General features: G+C 40.5%; 2 protein-coding genes across 11 annotated transcripts in view; both read right to left on the bottom strand.

Annotated features, from left to right (window-relative positions):
- Nucleotides 1–13067, bottom strand: part of LOC129119378 (solute carrier organic anion transporter family member 1C1-like) — a 47957-nt gene extending 34890 nt beyond the window's left edge. For 2 of the 8 annotated variants that reach the window (XR_013182242.1, XM_077178106.1), the window contains exons 1-8: nucleotides 12146–12543; nucleotides 8722–8867; nucleotides 5671–5812; nucleotides 4673–4805; nucleotides 3842–3963; nucleotides 3375–3521; nucleotides 2211–2309; nucleotides 730–975 (exon numbers count right to left, since the gene is read on the bottom strand). Coding sequence is in view for 7 of the 8 variants with exons in the window: in XM_077178106.1 (XP_077034221.1) it covers nucleotides 730–975; nucleotides 2211–2309; nucleotides 3375–3521; nucleotides 3842–3963; nucleotides 4673–4805; nucleotides 5671–5812; nucleotides 8722–8867; nucleotides 12146–12230 (1120 nt within the window). In the remaining variant the exon portion in view is untranslated. Of the gene's footprint in view, nucleotides 1–729; nucleotides 976–2210; nucleotides 2310–3374; nucleotides 3522–3841; nucleotides 3964–4672; nucleotides 4806–5670; nucleotides 5813–6807; nucleotides 6934–8721; nucleotides 8868–11802; nucleotides 11968–12145; nucleotides 12544–12939 lie in introns of those variants that run through there. The other 6 variants (XM_077178108.1, XM_077178103.1, XM_077178101.1 and 3 more) reach the window with 6 other exon arrangements.
- Nucleotides 13068–18474: 5407 nt separating this feature from the next.
- PDE3A (phosphodiesterase 3A) overlaps nucleotides 18475–27867 on the bottom strand; it is a 219397-nt gene continuing 210004 nt past the window's right edge. For all 3 annotated transcript variants that reach the window (XM_077178110.1, XM_077178113.1, XM_077178112.1), the window contains one exon: nucleotides 18475–27271. In XM_077178110.1, coding sequence (XP_077034225.1) covers nucleotides 27024–27271 — 248 coding nt within the window. In that variant the 3' untranslated portion in view covers nucleotides 18475–27023. The remainder of the gene's footprint in view (nucleotides 27272–27867) is intronic.

Below are 27867 nucleotides of genomic sequence, written 5' to 3' on the forward strand. Positions count from 1 at the left end.
GTTAAGCTCCCTGATGCTCCTAACAGCTCCCTCATTTCTGGACGGAGGAACAGTGGAGCAAAACACTAAGCATCAATTCCCCAGAAGAGATATCTTGTTTTAAATACCTTCTTTCCACCATAAACCAGGAATGATTTGGTTCCTCTGTGTCCTCAACAGCCACAGCAGTGTTTAGCTTAATATGGGGCAGAGTGCTCAGCACAGCTGACAGTAAGCACAGAAATATTGAGGTGCAGATTCAAGTTCTGAGGGAAAATGCATTTGGCAAAGCATGGCCAAGCAAATGCAATTGTGCAAACCAGCTCCTGTCTAAATCCAGACAGCCTCCTCTAAAACTGTACCTGCTCTGTGCCCATCTATATTCCAATCAGATATTGTACTTGTTTTCCTAACACATGAACTTACAGGAAAAAAATAATTAGCAAAAAAAAAAGGGTTGGGTTTTTTTGAGCATCGCTTCTGCAACAATCACTAACATTTTTGCAGAGCTTCATGATATGTGCTGGGCCTCTATTGTAATTTTACGAATCTCAGCCATTTCTCATGCAATTGCAAATCCAGACAACATTGACAAGACCTTTTTGTGTGTACTATGGAGTTGGAGAGTGAAAGGGGAAAAATAGAATTCTGAGACCATTAAAATAAGGACTCAGAAAGTATAACATTTTTAAGTCTAAAAGCCTCTGAGAGAAAAACGGATCAATCAGCAAGAAAACTCAAGTGAATTGCCTTTTGCCAACTCTGCAATCTTCGCCTGCTGCCAGGAGGATGTGCCTTGGTCCCTGTTGTCCTCAGTGATGAACCTGGAGTGCTCAGAGGAGGTGCTGGAGTCCTTCCTGCCCTCGGGCCTGGGGAGGTGCCTGGGCAGGAACCAGAAGGGGATGCCAGCCAGGATGCTGATCAGCCCAGCTATCAGGTAGCCCAGCCACCACGCTCCCACCCACTGCACGTCCTTGGGGCTGATGGTGACGCTGTCTGCAGAAAGGGGAAGAGAAGAAACAAATAAATGTAGGAATGTGCACCCTGTTTATGGAGTGACAAAACTGTCCTTTGTCTCCTAAAAAAGGAAAAAAAGCCCAGAAGTTTCTCTCCTCAACTGGGTAAAAAAGACAATCATAGGACCTGGGAGTCACCTCAAAAGTAAGGATAGCCAACTGGACAGAAACCAAAAAGTCCTGCCTAAGCAATTCACTAGAAAAAGAAGAGAACAAAGAAACTAATGGCTTTTGTGAGGTGTTTTACCAGGAGCAAGAGCCTCTTGCACCAGGCTCGTTTTTTCTCTGTAAAGAGCTTTGTTATTTTGCCTTTTATTAAAACTTTTCTGTTTCCAACACTGCCACAGAAGCCATCCAGCTGATTTTATGCCATCTGAGGTGGCTGAGCTATCTTGGGTATGACATAGATCTCCAAGAGCTTATGAGACCTGGCCGGAGGAGACCTTTATGTGAAATAAACGCATCTGGAGGATATGTGCTGCTGATAAGGAAGGTGGGTTTGCAGTGTGGCTTTTCCATCCAGGTCCAGCTGTGCTCTGTGTCACTGTGGGTGTTTTACAGGAGGAGCTGTGGGGACATGCTGAGGACTCACTAATTGCTGGGGCAGAGCAGCAGTCTGGCCCTGACACTGCTGTGCCACCTGCACCGCCCCAGAGATGCTGCCAGCACCAGCACTTGTGGCTGTCCAGGTGGCCACTCACTTGCTCCCAGCCAGGCTGTTCTGCACAAAAACCTCAGGAAAAAAAATATTTTCCTCCTATTTTTTTATTATTGTTTTCTCTGAAGAAGAGCAATCAGGTGGTGCCCCCTGCCAACCACGTTTCTAGGCAACAAATATTAAAAAGGCACGTGCAGGATCCTGAGCCTCAGTCCTCTTTCCTCCTGGCTCCTGTGATCTCCCCAGAACCTTTTAGCAGAGCATCTCTTGAATGCACCAGCTGCAGATCTGCTGGGGCTGAGGAAGAGTCAGAACTCCTTCTTCCTCAACCCCCATCCTCCTTGCCAGCCCATTCTGCTGTCATCTGTCCCCTACACTGCTGTCATCCTTCTCATTTCACAGAGTGCTCACTCTACCCCTGCTAGCCCCTCATGCCTAGAGGATAACCAGAGAGTTCTTGGCCAAAAATAGGCATTTTAGAGCCTATTTTTAGGCATTTTGGAGCCTATGTTTAAAAACCCTGACTGGGTTTGTAAAGCCCGAGTGTTCTGACTTACCCAGATCCACAAAGCCAATGTCAACGTAAAGTTTGGCACACAGGGATCCCAGGAGAAAGCCAAATATTGGCCCTATAATTGCCACTGTCTGCACACAGCCTGGAAGGGAAAACAGGGCACTGTTACATTCCTGAGCTAAAAAAGGGCACTGGTTCTTCTGCATCTGACAGCAGATTATGGCATGTGATGGGCAGCAAGAGACACACATTGAAATATTGAAAGACACAGTTACACAAATTTAAATATTTCCAAGAAGAAAAAAAGTCATTTTCCCCACTATGATGACACTTTTTATTGTTATCCAATTAAAGAGTTACATTCAGCCTGAAGGAAAAAATGTCAGCAAATGGAATGGCCTGAACTCAACAGCAGCATCAACCTACAATTGCTAGAAGTGCTTTAGCTGACAGGATCACAGTAACTGGGGAGCAAATGTAATTTTTTTAAAGTTAACTGATCACTTTCAGTTGAGGTAGGCCTTGAACAGGCTGAGAAATCCCTTTACTTTGGTTTCCACTGTTAATATGTTTCACTATACCCTGAGCCAAACTTTCTGAATACTTTGAATTTGAAAAATTCACCTGGAAATCTGGGAAGAGGGAATCTTCTACAGAGAGAATCTGATTTTTTGCCTTTTGCCTGATTGGAAACTTGTCAAGAGCAGGTGAGATAGGACTTTTTGGTAATATTTCAGGTACAGCCATCAGACAATGAACACAAAAAAAGGGTGATCCCAACTTCCTAAAGCTTCAGTACTATTGTTTATAATCCTACATGAATCTGGAGGAATGTTTTGAGTGCCCACTGAAATTCTATTTCAAGTGCTTAAAAGAGAGCCTGCTTGTATCACTTTCCAGAGAACTGAATGTGCACAGAGGCTCAGCAGCCCACATCCAGAAGAATTAGGAAGATTAGGGTAACAGCAGGAACCCAAGGTCAAATTCTTTCACCAAATTAAGATAATGGAACTGTGCTGGTATAATTAAATGGGAACTTGGTCCCTTGGGTGTACATGACTGTTAAATAAACTTTAATATTGGAAATCATGCACACAAAACAATGAGGGCAACTTAATTCAATAACATTCATTCCATTATTCAAAACTATTCAGTTCTCTCCTCTGGGGAGAAATCCATGAGGAAAAAGAAATGATATTTATTTTACCAATATATAAGGCAGCATTCTCTTCAACAGCATAATCATCAATGTATGCAATTCCCAGGGGCTGGATGGGGGTTTCACCTATTCCACGCAGGAGGTTTCCAAGTAAAACATAGATCCACATGGAAGAGCCTGCTTCCTTCTCACACCCTGTGGGCACAGCAAGAGACAGCAACCATGTGTTTGTAGTAGCAGTTTGACACTGAAAGCCCAGGGCTCCTATAATACTTCTGTTGTGGGAGAAACAGTAGGAAAACTGTGAAATAGCTTAAGGTAGAAAAATTTTTAGCATGAGCTGCCTCAAAGACAGGACAATTTTGCTGGTTTTATAAATTTGCCACCACAACTCTTTTTAGAAAACTCTTTCACTTCCTTCTAATCAAAACTGGGATCTCCTGACAGAAGGATTTGGGGAACATTAATGACAGCAAGCACTACCAGCCCCAGGATTTAACAGAGACAATTCTCACCTGCATTTATTTTTGCTTGAGATTTCTCCAGGGCTGAGAGTGGAGTTTGGCTTTTGTCCTGCAGACATGGAGAGAGGCTGACAGTGGAATTTATGGTGGAAGGGAATCTTTCATACCTGTATCTGTTTGGAAAACAAAGTTGTATTTATCCGTAAGTACTGATAAGAAAAAGCAAGCAGATCTGTAACTACCAGATAGGCCTATAGCACTTAAATGCAAATTTCATCTGCATCCATTAGAATCCATCTGGATCCATTGCCAGTGGTGCTTTTCAAGGGATGAACAGAGCTCTATTTGTACTGCAGCTGTACATGAATATTGTCCTGTTGGTTCTTTTTGCATCAGTGATTAATTTCAGTTTAATAGGCACTTTGCTCTACTATGATACATGAATTTGGACTAAGAGATTATCAAACACTGGTGTATACTCTGGCTTGTGCTGAGATTGTCTTTCTGAGTTTAGTCATGACTTCTTTACTGTCATTTCAACAATTCCTAAACCACAATAAAATGTGGCCAGTCAAAATCAGAGACTAATTTTAAAAAAAGCTGATTACAACTGAAAAGAGTATACATGTTAAATTATTTGCTCTACAGTAATAAATTATAAAATAAAGAATTATTTTTAATGATAAACAATATTTTTAATAATTATAAAAAAATAATTATTTGCTCTACAGTAATAAATCTTTTCACCAAAAAAAAAATTAAATTAAGGAACCACATCCCCATATGCCTATTTATTTAATCATAACCAATGCCTAAATGTTTTAGTGAGTGCCATTCAGTGAGCACAGCCCAGCTGGAAAACAGGGATCACTCTGCACTTACCTTCCCATGAAGAACTGGGGCAATGCAATTAGGAATGTTCCAGCTGACATAATTAAGCAGCCTGCTCCAATTATCCTTGGCCTGTGAAGCTTTGCTCCAAAGTAGCTCACTAGAATTATGATTAGGAGGTTCCCTTTGAGAGTACAAAAGGAAAACTGAGTTTTACTGCTTGTTGATAAGAGATCCCCTAAAATCACAATTCCCAGTATGTAACACAGGCACAGATTTCAGGGAGACAGGGCTGGTGGGGTTGGACTTTCTCCCTTTTCCAGGCATTCTGCAGGAGCCCAATGCCTCCTGTGCTAGGAAAACTGTAAAGCTGTGGATAAACAGCTGGAAAAGAGGAGAAAGCCTGTGCCAGCTGAAGAGAGCAAATAACCAGAAAGGCAGAAAAAGGAGGAATCAAACTGAGTTGTACACACTTAGGCTAAGATTTCATTCCTCTGAGTGTCACAGTCCACAGAACATCCATGAGATAAATTCAGTAACCTGAAATTGTAAGAGACAATGACATGCTGGAAACCTTAGTGTAAGAGGGAAGGAGAGGGACTGGACAGGAAATGTAGATTACTGTTAGAGGTTTGTCCTCCTGCTGCTTAGTAATAGACATAATGCTTAATAAAAATAATTCTTAATAGTCCTTAATAACATGCTCCAATAATAATGGAGATCACAAAGGACAAACACCTGTGGGGGAGGTGGATTTCTGCCTGCAGAAATCCATGCAGGAAAATTCTCATTCAACACTCAAAATATCTATTAGTATGAATTAGCCACGTGCTTAACTTATCAATTTTTTTTTTTTATGTCTATGCTGATTGCTTGTATTAGCAACCTTATCCTATTGAACACAATCATACTGATAGCCCCACTTATTTTTACCAGGTGAATCTTGCTCAGTTTTAAGTTTCAAGGAGATTCATGCAATCATTCTTCAGAACAAACTGCATCACTCTTTTTTTTTTCTGAAAATAAAAATGTGTTTCTACAGCACATACCAATTTCAAAACTTCCATCAATAACACCAACCAAAGAGGAAGGGATGTCAAATCTTCTTTCTATTTGTGTGATAGTACTTTTTAGATAACTTCCTGACAGTGCTTTAGCAAAATAAACAAAAGACAATGCACCAAGAAATATCTGGGGAAAAAAAAAAAGTGATTAAAATCAGGCAGTACAGAAGATATGTGAATTATTTTTAAAGATGTTCTGCATTCCTACTTCTTCTTTTGCCAAGTAGCCAAACCAATATTCCTCCTACTTCTTAGTAAATGCTAGATTGCTGATTTGTTAATCTCTTATAAGCAATATTGATAAAAACTGAATTGACCCTCAACCATTGCTAATTTCAGGTAGATGCCAAAGCTACTGCTCTGTTGAAAGATAGAAACCTGTGATTTTTTTCTTACACAGTGACCATATGGGTAAATGCTAAGTGTGGCTTGGTGGGGAGGTGAGTTTTTGAACATTTTTAAATATGTTACATGTTCTGTAAGATGAACCTGCCAGGCAGCTCTCTTCTACTAATACATGCATTTTTCTCAGAGTGCACCCTGCATTTTGCATCTTCTCCCCTCCCTTTATTTTGCAGAGACAGTTTTCTCTTGGCTATCACTGCATCTGATTTAGCATGTCCTTCTGAATCAGGAGTGGGCTTTGGAAATTAAACTCCATCTCCCTTCACAGTGCTTTGGTTTGTACTTCAAAGGTACAGACTGAGCCCCTTTCCCACAAAATTAACCTGGAAGATGAGGGCTGGTCTGAAGTGCCTGTGGTGGGAGTGCAGGGTCCTCAGAGTGAGCTCTGTTCCCGCAGATCTATTGCCTAAATCCGCCCTCACTGAATGCAGCCCAGTTGAATTTGTGTGCTCCATAGATAATCATACACAGTGGAATTGGTCATGGAAACCATAACTTTGGTTTCTACCTTCAGACCAGCCCTCATCTTCCAGGTTAATTTTGCGGTGTTGACCCAAAATGAATACAAATATGGATGCTTTGTATAAAACCCAGTCCCAGAAGTTAAGAGATACATTAAGGTTTTATTTGAATAGGAGTCTAGAACATTGTGCAGCTCCTCAATCCTCTCTGACAATCACACTCCCAGTAACCAGGTGTTCTGAGCAATGTACTTACCTCCAGTGCAAATCTCACAACATCTCATTTGACAAGGCACAGTGGCAATAACATCACTGCTGGATGCAAATTCATGTATATTCAAAGATATCTCTGTGTCACTTTATCCAGGGCTGGTTATCCCTCCTTCAGAAACAGTTGTGGGTAAATAAACATTTACAAACCCTCTCTGGGTCTTTTTTTCCTACAGCAGCATCTCTCAAAAGACTCTCCAGTACAAATATTATCATAATATTTTACATTTTCTGTATTTTTATGTCCTTGGATTTTAAATAGCAATGTGACAGCACATAGTTTTGGGGTTTTTTACAGGAAAATTGTATAGGCAAACTACAACTTGAAATGCTTCTAAATGTCTTTTGAACAAATTTTTTTACTGGGTTTGCTTCTGTCCCAGGTGTGCAGTAGTGGAAAGACACTCCTCAGCTAGAGCTGGGACAGAAGGGTACACATGATTTCACATTCTTCTCTGGTTTGTCAGTGCTTGTAAACAGATATTTCACCACATCTTTCTGGTTAATGAAGGCAATTTTAAGATATAGGAAGGTTGATAATTGGTAAAAACAACCTGTTGTATCTGTATATTGTATTTTCAACACTTTAGGCAAAACCCAAAGCAGACTTTTTTATGACTCTGAGATATCTTTAGTAATTTCATTTTGACTCAGCAAGACCTAATCAGAACTTAAAAAGGGTTAGTTCACCAAAAAAAGAGAGAGGTTTTCTAAGTTCCTACAGAAATACATTAGTAATATCAGTTTGGGTTCCTAGAAGACACAACTTTAAGAAGAAAGAAACTGAGCTGAAATAATATTGCTTTTCTCTTTCCGGAGCTAATAAACTGATTCCTGACTGGCTAATGTGTGACTGAAGTTTTATTCATTGAGGGGATTGGATTATCATTGTACCAAATGAAGAAGCAGTGATAGAATTATATTATGGTACAAAATTTATTGAATAACAACTCATCTTCCATTTCAAAACAAAACCATTCAAAATTTATAGACTTCAGGGTAACTATTGATCATTTAACTGGCTGGAGCTGGATTAACACCTGAAAGTAGACGTGTGTTTGAGTGAGTGGAAAAAACAACAGAAACAAAGACTGCGCACCATGAAAAGAATGGGCCAAGGCCAAAGACTCATTTTCCATGTAACTCAAATCATCTCACCATTGCATGGTGATGTTGAGACCTCACCCAGGAGAGTGTCAGGAAAAGGGGCACAGGCAGCAGGCAGAGCTTTGTGCTGGCTGCTGTGCCCCCCTGTCCCGAGCAGCTCCCACCAGGCAGGCACAGCCACATCCCGAGGCTCAGAGCAGGGACCTCCCTGCTCCAGGAAAAACTTCTTGGGGGTGAGAGAGGTGTGGAAAAAGTGGTAAAAAAGAAGTAACACTTCTGCAGTTTCATTTCAAAGTCACCTCATGAGGAGTTCCCTTGAACAAGGAGCATTACAATCATGCTTTAATAATACAGCACTCAAAACACACAGACCATAACACAATATTAGTTTGGAGAGCCCAGCAGACTGCCATGGCTACTACCTTAAAAAACCAATTATTTTAAAAAAGCAACTATCTTAAAAAAGCAATCTGCGCTGACAGCTGCCTGTGCTGTCTATCTGTCCTGCTCTCAACTTCAGGTGGAGCAATAAGGAAGACAGAGGGATTTTTTAGGATGGGTCTTGAAGATCTCACAATATGCAAGTCTCAGCCAAAAAATAATATTTGATGATTGCCAAACATTAGCCAAATACAGATCTGTAGATTTTTTTGTGACTTAGAAATGTATCTAATAATTTCTCCTGACTCAGCATGACATAATCAGAATTTATAACAGGATCATTAATAAAAAATAAAATAAAAAGAGAAATTTTCTAAGTCCCTACTGGAATATGCAAAAGCTCTTACTCTACCTTTATACCTCCACAACATGACTGCTTTTCCTTGGATGCAGATGATTCAGATTTGAATGAAGATCGGTCCACGGGCAAGATTGTGTTGTTTGAGAAAAAGTGAGTATTTTCCTTGGATGAAACCTCCATGATGGTATCCTCTGCCTCTAAAGCAGAAAACATGGAGAACACTTTAAAAGGGCATCCCATTAGCTCAGCCTCAAAAGCTCATCATGTGACAGCAACACCCCGCTGGACTGTTTTCCCAACAACAGCAATTACCAAACTTTACAACAGAATCTGACCAGTGCACTGGATGTTTAATTATGGAAATTTGCAATCCACTTGCCTATAATAATGGAGATTAAATCATACTCAGCAAACAGCCATCATCTTCATTCTCTGGCTATCATCAATGTGATTTCATTAAGCATTTGGCCAAGCATTTCCAGCAGACTAAACAAGGCTCATTAACATTTTAAATTACATTTCTGAAGGCTACATGTAAATTCATGTTTCTGGATGTGACCAGGCCTGCAGAGATTTCTCAGCACTGATCTCTGAATTTCCCATATATCTGGGACATGAATTAATTAGATCAAAGGAAATCTATCCCCCTTAATGAGGCACTTGAATTGTTTTAGATGGAAACATTAGCTCTAATCGTCTGATTTCAGCTAATGAGTTACACAAGAATAAAGAGGTTTAGTTCCCTTTACCATTTTACATAGAGTCTTAGGGCTCAGTGGTCAATTGTTTCAGGGAAAATGTGAATTTGCTTCTTTGCAGGTAAATACAAAGAAGTAAAGAAAAACTAAATACTGCACTTTGAAAACAAAAGGTATCAGCAATTCTTAAATCTCTAGTTACATACTGCACTACTTTGTTCTTAATTTCAATCTCTAAATCAGATCTGAAAATATTTATGAAATCGGTTTCTGTGTTCACTTTTAGGCAGTCCTATGTTTTACAGAACGGCTGCCTGAAAATATGAATAGGAAAAGTTCCTGTTCTCTCATGTTTGTCTGAAGAAACATCTTACACAAGTTAAAAATATGTATGGATTTATGTCTATACCTCTGGATGCATGTATTTTCATGGCTTCCCAAAGAGGCACCTGTTTGACCAGAAATACAGGTGAAAATAACAAAATTGTATCTTTAGATGCTAATATTTGTTCTTAGGCTCTGTTCTTATATCAACAAGACAAAAGGACTTTGTGGCACCACAATTTTCACCAAGATCTCTCCATCATTTGAAATAAGAGCTATGACTATATATAAGAGAAATGTTTGCATTTCTCACTGTCCTGACAGGAACTCTAATGTATTTCCTTATCAACACTAAGAGTATAGAGGTTTTTTTGCAATAAAAAAATAATTTTTTTGTGCTTACTGAACACTTATTGCATCTATTCCTGTTCTGCTTCTGATTTTCTTTATATCTTGGGAAAAGTCACACTTTTGAACCTGAACCCCACTTTTGAACCTGTACAATGGGGAAAACCAGCATGTACCTCACAGCATAAATCCTTTTATGACAATCACATGAGGTGTGCTGCCATGTAAGCACATCAAATAGCCTCTACTGCAAGGTTTGAAATGCTCAGCATATTTACAGCAATTTTGGAATGAAAAAGCCCCAAAACCTGGAAAAGGAAAACATATGCACCACAGCTCAATGAATTGTCCTTGTCTCTGAGCAAAGCATCTTCCAGCTAGAGAAGATGGGCAGAGGTGTAGAGGGTCTCCTCCACTGCACCCCACATGCAGGATTGGCCAGAACACAAAAAAATTGCTGTGGTGGTGTGGAGGTAGTGGAATATGATAAACTGATGCTTGACAGCAGCATGCAAGCTCGTGTTCCACTGAGCTGAAACAAATCTCAAATGGACAGCAGAGCTGAAACAACACTTATGCTCACATTATTACAGCATAAAAATTGTTTACTTTTATTGTCTCACTGTCAAATTGAAGAGTTCAAGGAAGTCCTGATATCCATGTAGGTTTTAATATATCCCCAGGTATATATATATAGATATCTACAGATTTAATATATCCCCAGGTATATATATATAGATATCTACAGGTTTTAATATTTCCCCAGGTGTATATATATATGTAGATATCTGCAGGTTTAATATATCCCCAGCTGCTCTTGAGGCATGGCTTTAAGGAGGTTGGTAGTTTTCAGAGCAGCCATGTATCTCAGAGCATCAGTCTGGTTGCCCTGACAATGCCTCTGATGGAAGAATTAACACAAGACAGAGCATAGAGAAATGTGCCCAGCTGAACCACAGCCAGCTGCACCATTGGTTTTGATCCTTCCTCTTTGGTGAAACCAGAACACACAGGACTGATTCACTGTAATCACAGATTTGCCACTCAAATTCTTTTGGCACTGTTGGTGTTACAGTGGGACTATTCCTTATAGACTGTCAGTTCCAGTGGGAGGTGAGGGACATCTCTGGTTCTATCCAAGGATGGCCTCAGGTTGTCACCATACCATATTTCTCTGGTGACACAGAAGATGAGGACAGAGAATGTCTAAACACTTCCTTTCCAAACATGGCAGGAATGCCAGAAAAAGGTAACCATAGAATCATAGAATTGTTTAGGCTGGAAAATACCCCTGAGATCATTGAGTCCATCTGTAGATCCAGCACTGAGAGTCCACCACTAAACTCTGTCCCTGAGTGACCCATCCACCCATCTCTCCAATGACACTGGACAAACCAACAGTCTATCAAATTTCTCTTCTTCTATAAAAGAATGCAATACAATAAGTTATTTACAGAAAGTGTGTGAGAAAGTTTGCTACAAGAATGTAAACATCAGAAGGCTTAGAAAATCTTAAAAAATCAGGGTGACACACTGCAGCACTCCAGCTGTGCTTCACCACAGCTGTAACAGCTGAGTGACACTGTCTGGTGGGTGACACTCTTCCTGAAGGACAACTGCTGGCCATGCTCACACCTTGTCCCTGACTCTTCTGGGCCCACAGCTGGGGCTTAGACCCCTCTTTCTATCCCTGCCTTCAGCTGCTGGGCTGTGGGAGCCCTCCCTGCTCTCCATCCCCCCAGAAGCACTCCCAGGAGCTCACCTGTGGCACAGCCTGGTGGCACTCACATCCCGAGGGCTGGCATGGGCACCTGTGCCTGAGGGTCAGCTCCAGGGACAGCCCTGTCCCTGAGCACACACCCAGCAGGCTGGGACACCTCCAGAAGTGCCCCTTCACTCATGCAGAGTGCAGGCAGTGAGAGAACATCCTTCCCCCTCTGGGAAATCCCTCACTCTGCAGTAAGCCTCCTTAGCCTTAGACAGGCACAGGAGCTGCACTTGCTGCACTGGCTAGACAGACAGACAGCTCACCCATGAGCCCAGCTAAGAGACACCCTCTATAAAAAGGTCAAGCAACAAAGAGAAGCAGAAAAGCCAAATCTTACCTGGCAGCAGGAATCCCCAGAGATGGTGCCCACCAGTTTTCATAGGTAAGCTTCCTCTACTGCTCATGCAAACCCACACTGGCATGCACAGAAAAGGGAAAAACTGGAGGGGAAAACCTCCTCTCAGAAATGACCCTGTCTGTGGATGTACATCTTATTCTGGAGGTAGAGAAAGGAAGAGAATGCGGGTGGGGGAACTCGTTTTGTCTCTTGTTTTGCCTGAGCATTTGCAATTTGTCTGCCCCCCATCCTCCTCCCCCACCTGCTCAGGTTTTTCTTCCTCTGTCCCCTCCTATCAATTCCAGGACACTGGGCACACCAGCAAAGCAAAGGGGCTGGGTGCCCTGATGGGAATCATGAGGAGCACCTAAACAGCTCCCAGGGGGTATTTTTCTTTGTAAGTTGCTGTAAGTTTGATGAGGCACGTGACAAAGCTTTCTGGAGAGAAAAAAAACCAACCCAAAACTCTGATCTTATTAATTGCTTAATTCCAGGAAACAGAAGAATTCAAGGGGGAATGGACTTGGGGGAAAAAAAAAAGAAAATGGGGAGTGTGTGAGAGAAGACAGGCTGGAGGGTGGACAGGAGATTCACAAACACTTTTTATCCAGTCCCTGGTCCTTCTTGTTCTGCCCAAAATCCACGGGGTAATGTCCCTGTCAACATGAAAAAAGCCCAACAAAAACAACAGAGGGAAAATATCCATCAAGGGGGAGGACAGAATATATGGGACACTCAGTCAAGTCCTTTGCCACAAGGAAAGAAAAGGAAAATTTTGAAGACTTCATTCCCACCTTGAGTTTTACCTGCCACAAGGTCACAGCTGCTGAAACATTTATTTTAAAGTTTAGGTAACGGTGAGGAATGTGACTAGCTCCCTCTGTAGTTTGTTGAGCTAAAAGAGGCTGTAAATCCTGTCTTCTGCTGTCCTGTAGGCTTTGATTATATAAACAGAAAAGGTATTAAACTTAAAAATTCTTCTTCCTTTTCCCTTCTCGTTCCCTCCCACCCTCTGCAGTACAGCAGGTTCCCATGGCAGCTAAAACCTCACTCACACAGCCAAACACAGAGTAGGCTTCTGCTTTCCTAGATTTAATACAAATTATTATCCTTCCCTTCATTATTTCTCCATTTTGGGCTCTTAATGTGGCTGGAATTTTATTACACTACACCTAATTCACATTTTGTACTTAAAGTGTCTTGTATCCTTCTTTGGTTTGGAAACTTGGAAATCTATTTCCCCTTTTCTAAGAGATATCAGGGTGCCTAGTAGTCCACAGTAATTAGTGATTAGGAGACTTAGTGATTATGAGCTCTTTCAGCCTCTTGAAGAGAACAGCTTCCAGGCCATTTCCTTCCATTATTAGGAACACTGGGTTTACACAATACCGGACCCGTGCTAGTTTTGCATGACCTTTAATCTTCACTGCTGACCTTGCTGCTTTCAAAGATTTCTGACACAGATTCCAGTTATTCTGCCACTGGTAACCTTTACCACACTGTCCTTTAAAATAAGTGAAGTTTCATTATCAGATTCCTAAATTTGTTACAAAAATCCTCTGAAATTACGCTACAAATTGTATTGATAAGCACCAGAGCCTTGTCCTCCATGCTCTCAGAAAAATACCTACAGACTGGTTTAATGTCCTTTAGAAAGCAGCAGTGCTTTGAAGAACAGGGCCCACAAGATTTAGTGCAATTCTCTCATGTTTTCTGGATTTTTGGTTCATTTTAAAACTGCAGTGTCAGGTTTTTACCACAGTTGGTCTTTTACTGAAATTTTGTTACATAGCTGTCTCTGACTTCTTTATAGGCAGTGATATCTTAACTGGAACTTCCCCAAAACCACTTGGGGGAGGTATTTTCCATTATGGAAATTTGCTTACACCTCCAGAAGAATATCACCCTTCCTTTATGAACTAATTATAGCAGTTCCTCCAAAATGACTGTACTTATGTCCTCTGCAATGCTTTTCAAGATGCTCAGAGTAAATGAACACCAGATCCTCCCTAAAATTCAGTAAATTTATCTGACAGAAAATCTCATCCAGGTAGGAATTTCTTGGTTTTCCAGGCCTTGCAGTCCATGATGTCCCATGGAAAGGCAATGCAGTACATCACCCTGCACAATTCACTACCAAGGACTGAGACATGAGAAAAAAATCACTGCCAATTACAATACTGGACATGATACCTCTTGCTTGTCACTTTTCAGTGCCTCCCACAGCACAATGACACAAAACCCACTGGATGCTTGCTGGACAATCAACCAGACAAGCAAGGTTTTGCTTTCCTATAGTCCTAAAAGAAATTACCTACTCATGTATACATATTCTGTAATTGGAAAAAAACCTTTAAAGCAGCTACAGGACAAAGAACCAGACTGAAGCTTGTTCCTTGAGGTCTGTTTTCTTTGATTCCTACTTTGTATTGGTAGCAGGAAATTAGAAGCCAGACCACCTTCATTTCTAAAGCACAGGTTAAACTAATTATACTTACAAAGCCTTGTCTAGCCAGAGTGAATGGCTGTAACAAGCATTATCTTCATACACAGGCCCACCATTACACTGACAGCACAGCAGCTTTGTGGGCCAGCCTTTGGAGGCATGAAATGTTTTCCTTCCTAAAAGACATTTTAAAAAATAGTATTCCAACAGAATGCACTTTAATCTGCTAGAAGGAAAATACTGTTTAAAAACACAAACAGAAACATATTAATATCACCTTAAATCTGAATTTAAGTGATTCCTACCATCTAACAGAGAATACGTTTGCAAGCCTTAATATTGTGCTACAAAGCAAAGTTACTTTTAAACCCTTGGTGGAATGAGTCTTCAACTACTCTCATTGAAACTTGGCCAAATGCTCCTTTAATATTTTATTTTTGCTGACATGTAAATGCTCCAACCCTGAGCAACAGATACTGTAAATGTGCAGCTTACAGTCAATGTCAGGCAGAAAGAGGGAAGACATTTGCAGTTTACTAATAAGGCATTCTAGTTTCACTGCCTATAAAATTTTAATTGCTTTAGTTATGCTACTCTACTGCTACCGATTATTAAATTCTCAACATTAATCTTCCTCTTCTTTTTGTTGCCAGTCCTAGGAACAGGCTTGGTAAGAATATAACTGAGTAGGAACCCCACTGCCAGAACAAACCTTGGGTACCCATTCCACACCAAAGAACCAGAGACAAATAATACTTAAAGAATAAATTTGGCTTTTAGAAACTCTTGGGGATTGCTGGGGGAATTTCAGCCTTGGGGACTTTCTTGTCCAACTAAAGACTTCCAGATCTATCCTCAAAGAATAGTTTTCTTACCAAAGGACAGCAAAGCAATAGAAAAACGTTCCAATTATATTTTGGACCTGTATAACTTCTTGTTATTAGGATATGCAAAGATCCTACTGAATAGTCTCTTTACTCTGAGGCACTCATCAAATTATTCCTGATATTTACATTTTCAGCCCCTTGCATGAGACATAAGGAAGAAAAATTTTCAAAAATAGGAGTGGCAGTAAAGGCCTTCCTTTCTTTACTGCACCCTGACCACAGAACATCACCTCCTCTGTGCATGCTCTCTGTGCCTGGTACCTGAGGCAATTTCTAGGAGAGTGATCAATGGTTGTACATTACCTTGCAAGCACTTGCAGAAGGTGATTGATCAGGTAAAATGAATCAGAGGTTTTCCTTCCTGAATGGTTAGTAAAAAAAACAAGCAAAAAACCAAGCAAAAAACCCAACCCACTGCCCCTGCCCTGCCCCTGCCCTCACCCTCAAATGCTCAAATGGCAGAGTTCTAAGGAGACATTTGAACGGAATTACTATGTTTTTTTTTATACAGCACCACACTTTATAAAGATCCCAGAGGGCCCTGTGAGACCTGTTTCTGAGGGAGTACAACAAACAGGATGAATGAGAAATCCAGGGATGTGGCATTCTTCAGGGCAGGAAGCATTTGCACCCACTGGAGCTTTGGGGAGAATTTCTGTATATAAAGATGTAATAAGTGAAACTGGAACTTGTCCAGCTACCAGAGATTAATGCCATTAATCTTAAAAATAGTCCCATAGCACTTTCCTTAATGAAGATAAGTTCTTTGAAGTAGGTTTAAACCCAAAGATTTTGCCTAGAAATGTAGAGAGAGAAGGTACCAAGAACAGAGCAGAAGAGCTGATTACACTGAACGTGTTGAATTTGTAGAATATGACACCTTTAGCAAGAACAGTAACAAACAATCACCACCTGCAAGGGATTGAGAAAGGAAGTAATTTATCAGCAACAAAAGGCACATTAAATGAAGCCATTGTGCAGATCAAACAGGAACCTTCTGCTGTGTATTTCCTGCCTGGAGACAAGCAGCTGCTGCAGCAACCTTTCATCTGTAGTAGACTTCCAAACCGTTCTGCCTGTGTGTATCCCAGGCTGTTCAGGGATTATAGCTGGCAATCCACATTGGGTGTGACAAAAACCACCAGAATTTTCAGTTTAAACTTGAAACTTGCATGTTTCCTCATGAATTAATGCAAGGTTCCTGTCACCTCTGGCAGTGAAGCTGTTGAACAAAATAGTTAAGTTTTGACAACTTCCACTGCAGCACACCAGGTCTCTGGGAACCAGGTGTGGAGTGGTTAAAAATTCTCCTTTGGATGGTGTGAGATGGCAACCCCAAAGCTACAGACCCCAGCAGCCAGGGTAGCACCTGCAGGTTACCCTCCTGTCCAAGCTGCTGCTCTTCCATCCCTGCATTAACCACTGACAATATCTGGGGAACCCGTGGGGGCATCGGGCTGATTTCCACAGGATTTTGATGAGTTAATTGAACACACATTGAAAGCAAGCATTGCAAAACAAAGCCCCAATAGTTCTCCGAGAGTTGTGTTTGCAGTGAAACACTTCAAGTGCTTTTAGGCAACTGCATTTGCCCTGCAATTAAGGTAATTTGACACCTGGAAAATGCAACATTTAATTGAGCTTAGAGGTGCTGTGCTCATGGTCTCCTTTATGCTTTAGCAGAACTCCAGGAGAGGCAGGCTCATGTGTGGTCTCATTAGCAGATTCACTGCTCCTGCCCTGTTTTATTGCCCAGCTCTTCCCATGGGAACCTCTCGCTGTTTGAAGAGCTCCAGAGAGAGTTTGGGGATTTTCAGACAAATGCATTCCTTACCTTGGTAGCCCCTGCTCTTTGTGATGAGAAATGGTGAGGCAAAAGTTTCTCTTTGCTACTCCAGTTGCATTCCTCTCTGTGAATTTAACATCCATTAATTACATGCTCTTGAGATAGTAAGTGTTTGGGACAGACCAGCTGCTGGCTTAGAAGCAGTTCCCTTGCAATAGGTGTAAACATATTTTACTTTCCTCCTGGCAATGATTCTAACTCCTATCTTCCCAAACACTACCTGGTGCAAATTTCCTTCCAATTTTTTTCATTCAGATTTTTAGCCAGAGGATAAATAAACTGGGGGGCATTTGAAAACTGACAGCCAGATACGTGGCAGATATTCTTGAGGATTTTGGAATCTGTTAATTTTTCCCTTACAGGAAAAGAGGGTTTGAAGACATGGTTGATCTAGATAATTTTTATGCAACCATTTCAAATCAATTAAGCCTCCAGGTCTTTGATGAAAGTAGGTAATAAAACTTTAAAAATGGGTAAAATTTTTGACAGCTGTGAGATCCTTTTTTTGAAATTATAAACAGTGAGTAAAGACAGTAGCTAGATGTCAATTCTAGCCCACATAAAAGACTAGTAAAATTTTACACTGAAAAATGACAGCACACTTATCAATATAATGGCAAGAAAATTGATTTCACTCACTGATGTCCCACTTTAACAGATTACTGCTATCATTAATATGGGAAACTGTTAAAGTAACACATTTCATTTTCTCTGGAAGCATTAGTCACTGTGCATTGCTGAATGCTGCCCTGTACTACTGACCACATCCAATCCAAATTAATTGGATTGAGTGGTACACTGATGATGGATGCTGAAATACTGGCTAGCGTTAAAGAAGAATGGTTTTAATGAGGCTTTCCATAGACTGGTTGAGTCACAAAGGATTGAACATGGGATTTATTAGTGATCTGAAGCAAAGTGCAGAATTCTGCAGGTAAAAGTCTCAGGAAATGAGATACCAATAAACAAGAGCTTGGGTCACTAACACACACCAAGCAGGGCTGGCAGCTAAAATGATAATTCAATATATACAAGCTTTCACTGGATTTGAATCAGAGTCAAAAGAGGGTACAAGTCATTTGTAGTCTGATACTTAAAGCTGGGGACCAAAAGCAATTTTGTTCAATAAAGGAAGAAGAAACACAGCCAACAGGATACCACAGAATTATATTTATGTTGTACATTTGTCTTCACATTGCAACATCCACATTGTTCATTTTGTGACAAGTATTTCTAATAATTTTGAATACATATTTACTGTATAATACATTTTACCAAGAGGCACTTCCAGTAATTCTGGCAAAAAGGAGCTTCATTATAGTGTCTAACTTACAAAACAGTAAAAATAAATAATGTTTATCTAAAAGATTTTTTTTCCTGTACAGAATCTATTTTGTACAAAACATTTATCAGCCATTAACTAAATCACTTAACAAATACTTGTGAAGAGAATATATTAGGTATTGCTACATGTATCGAGTGCAAGATACTAGTGAAAGGAAAAGAATTATTCTGTTTATGAAAATCACCTAAAAATACAAGGCCTTGTTCCTGAAGTGTTTAGAAAGGAGAAGCTTGGTTACAACAATATTGACAATATATAAATATAAATTAACATATGCAGTACTTAGTGAAAAGAACACTGTGTTAAAAACTGGCGTGTACAAATCCTAAACAAGATGGCACTTCTCTGCATTGCCACTTTGGCTGGCAGTTATTTTTTAAAATATTGCTTCAAAAGAATTATAAAGGTACACAAAAGCCTTTGTCAAATAGAGCCATATAAAATTACACTCCCCCCATCTTTTTCTCACCTTTTGAAGTGAAACAAAAATCAAGGAGGGATTGAATTTGTAGTACACGAGTGATTTGTGGAAACCTGCTACTATAGCTGAGTCTGAATAAGCATCATTAAAATAATTTTGCCCCAAGGTCCCAGACCAGGAGCCAACCCTCACAGGACAGGATGTAAGACCACCAAATTTCTCAGTGTTTCCTGAAGTTAGAAAAAAAAAATTGTCTGGCCTGTTGCAAATTTTAAAATAAAAAAATTTGTATAATTTGGCCATCAAATCTGGTGGGGGTGAAGTGCTTCAAATATATTGGCACACCCGAGATTTTAATTTAGAAAGGGTTGTAATCTTGCTAGGTTAATTTCTTGATTACTTTACCAAAATGGGACTTTAAATTTTTTCAGTCACATCTTCTACATGATATACATACTTGCATATCGTTACCCAGACAGGCCAAACTGCATTGGAAAAGGATTAATTTTGGAAGGTATTTCTTCCACAACTGGAGGAAAAGGTGAAAAAATGTGTTTTTGTTGGAAAATATCCTAGATATTCTTCTATCAAAAGCACTAAAAAGAAAAAAAAACTGCCACCCATCAGTGAAAATGTGAATCTGTTAAACAAACGTAACCCACAGTATGAATCACTGCTTTTTGAAAAGTGAACTTAAATTACTTTCCATCATGCAAACATCTGATATTGATTATTCAAGAGAAGAAGACTTAACTTTAGAGAAGTAATGATCAAAAGTACGCTGACATGGTTGAAATATTAAAGATATCATCAACACCACAGAGCAGTTATTAACGTTGGCTTTGATCTTTTGGGACACCATCTGCAGTACTCTATCAAGGTTTACAAACACAATTCAACATTTTGCATTCAAATACAGGTTTTTGTTGTGTTTCAGGATCAGGCAGGAATTTTGAGAAGGAACATCAGCTTTAACAGATTTTAGCAGCCTTTCTACCAAAAGCAGTATGTACACACAAGGCCAACCCCAACCTGCTTTCTCTCTGACCAGATCACAGAGCTTTTTTATTTTATTTTATTTTTTTTTTAGGAAAGCACTGGGTGAAAATGACTAGGGTCAGAGAAAGAAAATGAAAAGCATCATCAAAACCTCCCAACTCCTTTAAATAAATATTTAAAAGCAAAGAGCAGTTGCTAATTCACATCAATTGTTTCTAAGCATTCGCTGCAGTACAGGAAGACAGCATTGAAAACTGAGCTATTATTTGATCTGACTTCTATGGTTTTGCCTCAGGACAAAAGAATTCAGCCATAAAAGGACACATGGCTTGTGGCAAAGTCCTCTGCACCTGCCCTTATGCTTCCACACAGAAAACAGGAATATTTGGGTTTCCCCAATTAATTCACTGCTCTTTCCACACCTGCAGGTTTCAGTGGTGCTCCCCAGAGTACAGAGACTCCCTCTGGCATCCAGGGCAGAACAATTCTCCTCTGCTGCCCCATTCCCACATCTCAGACATACTGCACACACAGCTTTGGGAGCAAGAAACCACTGGCACAGACTGGCAACCTCAAAAGCTTAAATGAAACATTTTTTTTCCCCTCCACTTGCACAAAGCAAAGTTTTCCTTGATGAAGGAGAATTAAACAATTTCAGTCAAAAATTCTTCTTGATTTACTACACCCTTCAGCTTGACAGACACACCCAAGGCCAGCTGGTTTTACCTGAACTCACAGCAGTTTCACAGGAGCAAGCAGTGGGGGGAATGTCTGTGTGTGTACACCTCAGTGACACTGGCAGGGTTTCAGACTGCACAGCGCTTACCATTTCATTTTTATCAAAGAACTGTTGTTAACTAGCTCAAGCTCTTGCCTTTTGTGCCTTTTGTCACTGTGAAAATGAACTCTGCAGAAATACACCAGCACTGTTCTGCCCCCAGGCTCCTGGGGAGCTTTGTCCTCAGGGCTCACTCAGGTGACATCTGCATCCTGCTGAGGTGGTGAGATGCATTTTTCATCAAAAGAACACCTGCCTGCCAGGAAAATCCCACTAATGGCCTCTGAATAAATCATAATTACGTTTTAAATGGAGAATAATTCTCACACTGCTCCCTCCAACACTGGGACTCAATATCTACCACAGCAGGGGCTAAATCCTGCTTTGATTTACCTGCAGAGGAATGTTATTTTGCTAAAAGAAAGTGATGAAATTCAAAGAAAGATCGATCACACTAAATTGCTCTCAAAAGTACTGGTGCTATTTTGCTCTAAATCAAAGATTTACTCCAATAATCAATAATACTTCAAGTTCTTCCAATGTTTCTTAAGACAGCTCTCACCTAATTTCTATGATTCTTTCATCTGTTCAAAATCACTTAACATGTATTGTTCTCCAAGATCCCTGGATGTTCTTACTTGTTGATTCACTTCACTGAAGAATAGGAAAAACAAAAAGACTCTCCTGCTCTAAAAAATGGGAATAATTATCTTCTCTTTAACACTTAGCCATCATTTTGACTAATACTGCAACATCAAGCAGCAATTAACCTCCCAGAAACTCCATGTTTACTTCATTTCAGCAGGATTACATTTGCTTTTGAAAGAAAAGGAAAATAAATTTTGTTTTATAAAGTCTGGTTGAGAATGAACTATGATTTTATTTGCTCCTTCCCACAGAATGCAGGTTTCACTTCCCTCCTGCCTGTGTACAGCCCCATCCACTCGAGGACTGATTTCCCCAGCTCTGAGCTGCCAGGGAGGAACTCCCAAGTTCTAAGGCCAGCAGAGAGGTGAATCCTTCACTCTGGCAATGTGTTTGTCTAATCTTCTGCCCACGAGGCCATGGAATGATCAGCAACTTCTCCTTCTTGAATTGAACCCTTCCTTCCTTCCATGTGATGTTGGAACATCTCAGTGGTGGCAGGACTCACACAGACTTTGCACAAGAACTTCATTAACAACCAGCACCAACCACAAAGCTTTTGCTGCATCAGACTCATGGCTAAGCTTTCAAAAATGCTTGGGGTTCATTTTAGAAATTGACAAAATTCTCTAGGATTCCAAGTCCAGGTTGCTGACAGCTCCCCCACACCTACTCAGCTCACAGATCTGTGTGGATGCCCACACAGAGTCCTTACAAGCTCTGATGCTCAATTTGGCAAGATCCTTGCCTCTTCACACTGCATTCTACTTCCCATGGCATTTCTGAAGAAAGACAGGGCCAAAATTTCAAAAAGAAAAGAAATTCTAGCAAAAAAGCAGACAGAAATTTAGATTTTTTTAAAGAAAACAAATGAACTTTATGTCAAGTGGAATCCATAGAATGGGACTTGGGAGGGAAATTTGCTTAGATGCCAAATGGTACCTTTAAAGACATCAATTTGAACCTCTGTAGCTTTAACTTTCTTCCAGATTCAGACCACCAGGATCTTAAGAAATTCTAACAGTGGTACACTAATGGTAAAGACCCAAATCCATCTTTAGGCTGATGATGATGCAGAGGAAGTTCACATATGATGTCAGAACAAAAACTGATTAAAACTATCCTGGAATTATTAACAAAAGCATTCTCAAATGACATCTTCCCTGGGAACCATTTCCTGCCATAATAAGACCACACTTGCTATGAGAACCAGCACCCTGAATGATGTCACGTTTGTTGATACACAGCTCTGTGTAAAAGATTTCATTCACACATGAAGGCCATCCAAAATCCTGCCAAAACCACAGCAAAATCCCTTTTCCCTAGATTGTTGCAATTCACTTCTGATGCACAGCTTGCAACATCTCATCAAACACCATCTTCCTACTGGAGGGAGTACATAATTTTCAGAGACAAGTGCCAAAATGCTCTGCACATTAAATAAGCTAAAAACAAGCCAAGATTTTAGTATTAGAGCATAAATATAGAGCATAGTAAACTATGGCCCTTTGAGCATCGTGGAAACTATTGGTTTTAGACACAGCATTTTTGGTTTCTTAAAAGCTAATATCTTACATTCCTCCTAAAAAGTAATTAAATTGTTTGGGGCTTTCACACTCTCTACTTCCACGTGTTCCCTCTGCAACACAAGTGTAAGGAGAGAAGTTTTATTCCATGGTAAACACCACGTGGCCATCAACAAAAGCGCCAATATAGGGACAAAAGTGTTTACATGTGATTGCTACATGACACACAGAGTCCTTTTGTCACTGCACTGGGAGCTGCAAGCACTGCAAAAGCATTTCAGGCAAACTTCTAGACCAGAAGGGAACAGGATCAGTCACCAAGTGCCATTAAAGTGGGGAAAACAAAATATCCAAATGGAAAAAAATCATCTAGTCATTCTCCTCTTGTTTTTAAAGAACAGAAAACTAAAATACTTTGGATTGCCACTGCAAAACACCATTTAAATGGGGGTTGCTTTCTTTAGTGTCTACCACACTGCTTTACATATGGTATGCACCAGGAATTCATATCAACATTGTAAACATACCACCTAAAAGAACAGCATTTTGCTGATTGAATACAATTAATTTATTTCGTTTTTCTTCCTAAAATATTTCTTAGGCTGTGGTTTATTTGGTGCTTGCAATACCAAAGGACTACACAAAGTGAAAACCTTCTGCCCCCAAAAGGCTGCTGTAACTGCAGGTGAAAAGCTTTTCCCTCCTTTGGACTAGAAAATAGTAAAAAGCCCCCTAAATTACCTGCTTCATTATCTATGAATCCCAAAGCCAAAAAAAAAAAAAGTTTTTCACATTCTTGACATAAAATCTCTCTGGTATTTTGTGTTATACCTAAGCCAACTTGGAGATTTCCTGATCATTGCCTGCCAGACATGCACTTCAAAGACTGAGAATCAGATTCATAAGGAGGGACCACCTGCAGAAATTGGATTACTACTATTTGAAGTGGGAGAAAAAAAGTCACCTGTTACCAAGCTGAGCACTCGCAGCCACTTCAGCTTCTTCAGTGGAATTTCTTTCTAGTTTGGATAAAAACAACAATCATTCTCATTTTAAGTCTGTCAGCAATTTCTTCACCATAAAGTTCAATGACTGTCCCCATTAACAGGCTGGGGTACCAATGGTGTATCGATTTCCAACAGCTGCCTTGGCAATGCAGAAAAACAAATTAAAAGTTGACACTAATTTTACTTAATGGCAACCAAAAATGATAGAAAAATATAATGGTTTCATTTCAGCACATCTTAGGATAACTTTTCTTAGTTACTCTTAGGTCTTTCCAACCCTGTGTATGCCAGTTTAGAGGAATATGTGAAACCCTACTTACAGGATTTTGCCTCATTCTTGAATGCTTCTTCATAATTTTACCAACTGGGCACCCACTAAACTTGCAGCAATAGAATTTTTTCCTCTTCCAGGAAAGGCAATATAAACCCCAGTATTCAAATCCAATTGCAGTGACTATGCACTGAAAATTGAGAAAGAAGTGCTTGGAGATGTGACATTTTAAAGCATCTCTGTAAATTTAATTTTTAAAGGACAGAATGAGGCACAATAAAACCTTCTCATACTATAAGGTATGGTTATCACTTGCACAAGAAAAGCCCAAATAAAATTATCAAAGTGACTGAAGAGATATGAAAACAACACAAGCTGGAATTGGTGGAGACTAGCTGAGAACTTGGAGACAACTTGTTTCTTTTGAATGAATTCTGCTATGTCCTTTCCCTTTAAAACAGCAGTGCAATTTGCATCTTTGCCTTCCTGATTTCACTTGAAAACACTTCCTAAATATTCCTGCTGATAAGAGCATTCAGAACCTGCCCCAGTTACTCTGCTGAAAGGCAAACACATTTTCTACTGGTAAGAGTAGGACAGGGCAATATCAGGCAAATGCAACAGCAAAAACCCCAAATCCTCTTTTGAGCAGACAGAAACACAAAGCAAGAAGGAACTCTGAAGTGATAACACACCTGTGATTGGCTTTGATAGAGAATGTTTTCCAACATTTTGGGGAGGTGCCAACAGGACCATGAAATTTGGTGAACATGTAACAATAGCAAAAAGTGATGGGTGTAAGGCCAGAAATTTAATACAGAAAGGACTTCTACAAACTCTGCCTTTCACAAGGAATCTTACTCTCACAAGCAACCCTCGTCTTGGTGATGGGCTGCAGAATCAAACTAGAAAAAGCATACATAGTCAAAGGAGTTCTGAGAGATACTGAAGTTATATATATAACTCTTTCTGTGGGAACAAATCTCTAAATTGTGGGGTACTGCTTGGTGCTGCCAGTCCCCAAGAGCACTAATATTTTAAAGCCTTGATCCTGTAGACTGCTGGTTTCTCAGAAGGGTCCATACAGCTTACTCAAGACTTTATTTGTGGGGTTTGGAAATGGCTACACTGTATAAAAATGTTTTTGTATTTATTTTTTAAAAAATTATCTTTACAAAACAACTTTTCCCTTTTTTTCTTTTTCTTTTTTTTTTTCTTAAAGATATCATTATCTACAGGAACCCATAAAAATTTTTCCATATTTACATCTAGATAGCTAATCATTGACAAATATATCGTGAAATAAAATATTGAAAGTGAATATCCAACCTTTTAAATAGACATTTGGCTCACAGCATAAACAACAGAGAAAACAAATGAACAGAACAACAACAACAACAAAAAGATCTGCTGTTCTTACAGGTCTGATCTTTTTCTTTCTGTTAAAAAAAAAAAAAGAAGAAAGAAAAAAGAAGAAAGGAAAAATATATTGGTGGGATCAAACATGCTGCTCCTAAGCAGAATGCCAGCAACAAACTGGCACTAAAAACCCAAGTTCTGTGAAGCCCATGAGAGCAGATCCTGGGACACTGAGTGCCCAGCCCACCAGGACTGGCACCTGTGCCCAAGCAGCTCCTCATGCCCCCTTTGCCTTCTTCCCCTGGCCCCCACGCTCCCTTTCCTTTGTCCCCCAGCAGTTTAGCTTTGTTCTCAATGCCACATTTGGTGATGGATGCCCAGAGGCAGGGTGAGGGCAGGACAGGACAGCGTGTCCACTCACACGGGTGGCCCTGCAGCACATTCACCCTGCAGGGCACAGGCAGGGCCAGCCTTCTGCAAGGGCACAGGCTGCTGTGCCAGGCACTGCCCCCTCTGCAAACAGCCCTCCTGGCACATCCCTGTCGCCAGCAGTCCTGGAGGTGCCCAGGAGGAGGAGGAGGAGGAGGAGGAGGAGGTGATGCCAGCACAGCTGGTAGGGCCAGAGCAGCTCCTGGGCTGCTGCTGCTGAACGGAGGCTGCCTGCAGCTGGAGTGCAAACTGGGACTGGAGGGAAAGCAAAGCTCCTCAAAATTGTTCCCTTGCAGGCACGAATTCTCTACAATTCTGGCCTTCTGTTTTTTGTGGTATGCCGGGACATGTGCTACAGCTAGTGTGGTAAGAACTCAGAGCATGCTGTATTTCCTCATATCCACTCACACTTGCAAACACCCCCTCACTCACACATATGTGTTGGCAGGATACATCAGCATTCATATAAAGCTTTGGAACTTTTATCCCTCAGCATTAAGAGCAAAAAGCTACTTAACTGGTACCTTACTGTTAACTGCAAATGTGCTTCAGAAGCAGCATTTCCTCAGATAACTTTCTCCTGTAAATATCACAGTGACCATAATATATCATTAAATGTAATTTGCTGAAGTGTGCAGCCAATAACCCTGGCTATATATATATATATATATTTATATAATTCCACCCACCCCCAAATCTCTTCAAAGAAAGTCTGTAAAGCCGGTGTTGCAGTGTGAAAGCTTCCTTGAGCATAGGAGTTTAAACAATGTACCTCACCATAAAAAGGAAAGAGAAACAAATGAAACAGCTGTAGGCGCATTATCCCATACTTCTACAGTGTTGTGTCTAAATGCTGTGCTGGCTTGAGAAAGAGTCTGTGCACGAGTCAATCTGTCTTAAAATACTGCTGTAAATATTGTCATTGGTTTGGTTCTACAGTTGTGTTCTCCTCTTCATCCTTCTTGGCCTTGCCTTTCTCCTCCTCCTCCTCCCTGATGGCCTGGATTTGTTCTGAAGATTGGTGCAGTGGGGATTGCTCCGTGCCTTGCTTCTCCGACCCAGCTAACCGCTCCTCATCCTCAATCACCTTCTGCCACATCTTGTGGTTCTGAAGCAGGTGCTGAGTGATCTGACAGTAGATTTTCCTCCTCTTGAACTTCTTCTTTCCTGTAAAACACCACGTGGCATTAATGCATTGGTTTCTATTGGAGAAGGAAAAGCGACTGAAGGCATAGGAAGCAGACAGAGTGTACTATGACAGATTTTTAAACCCCAACATTTGAACAGTATTAAAATTCAGAAAGGTGTGCCTCTCCAGATCATGGGGAAAGTTTCCTGCACAGTTTGAGCCCCAGCTTCATCCTATGCCAAGACTGCATGTTGTGCCTGACTCAGCTGCTTACAGAGCTATCTGGTCTTTGAATGATTATGCATTAAAAACATTGCTGACCTGTTTCTGCTCATTTTACATAAAATTATTAAAGACTCTGATCAACACCCATTCAATTCTGTGCCCTGCTCACCCCCAATAGATCCCTGCTGATTGTCCTAGGGGAAAAAAAAATCCTGATTTTGTTTTCCTGCATTCCATTTTCAAAGTCATCCATTGCTCCCCCATCACAGTGGAGGTGACCTTAAAGCTTAAGCCCAACATTGCTCTGGCAGCAGCCTGAGCACTAAAGAAGCACCCACACAGCCAAATACTACCACAGGGAGCTTGCTTCTCTTTGCTTTTGAAGCACCAGGCCCCTGCTCTCAGCCTA

Source organism: Agelaius phoeniceus, chromosome 5 (assembly GCF_051311805.1).
Source record: "Agelaius phoeniceus isolate bAgePho1 chromosome 5, bAgePho1.hap1, whole genome shotgun sequence".
NCBI lineage: Eukaryota > Metazoa > Chordata > Aves > Passeriformes > Icteridae > Agelaius > Agelaius phoeniceus.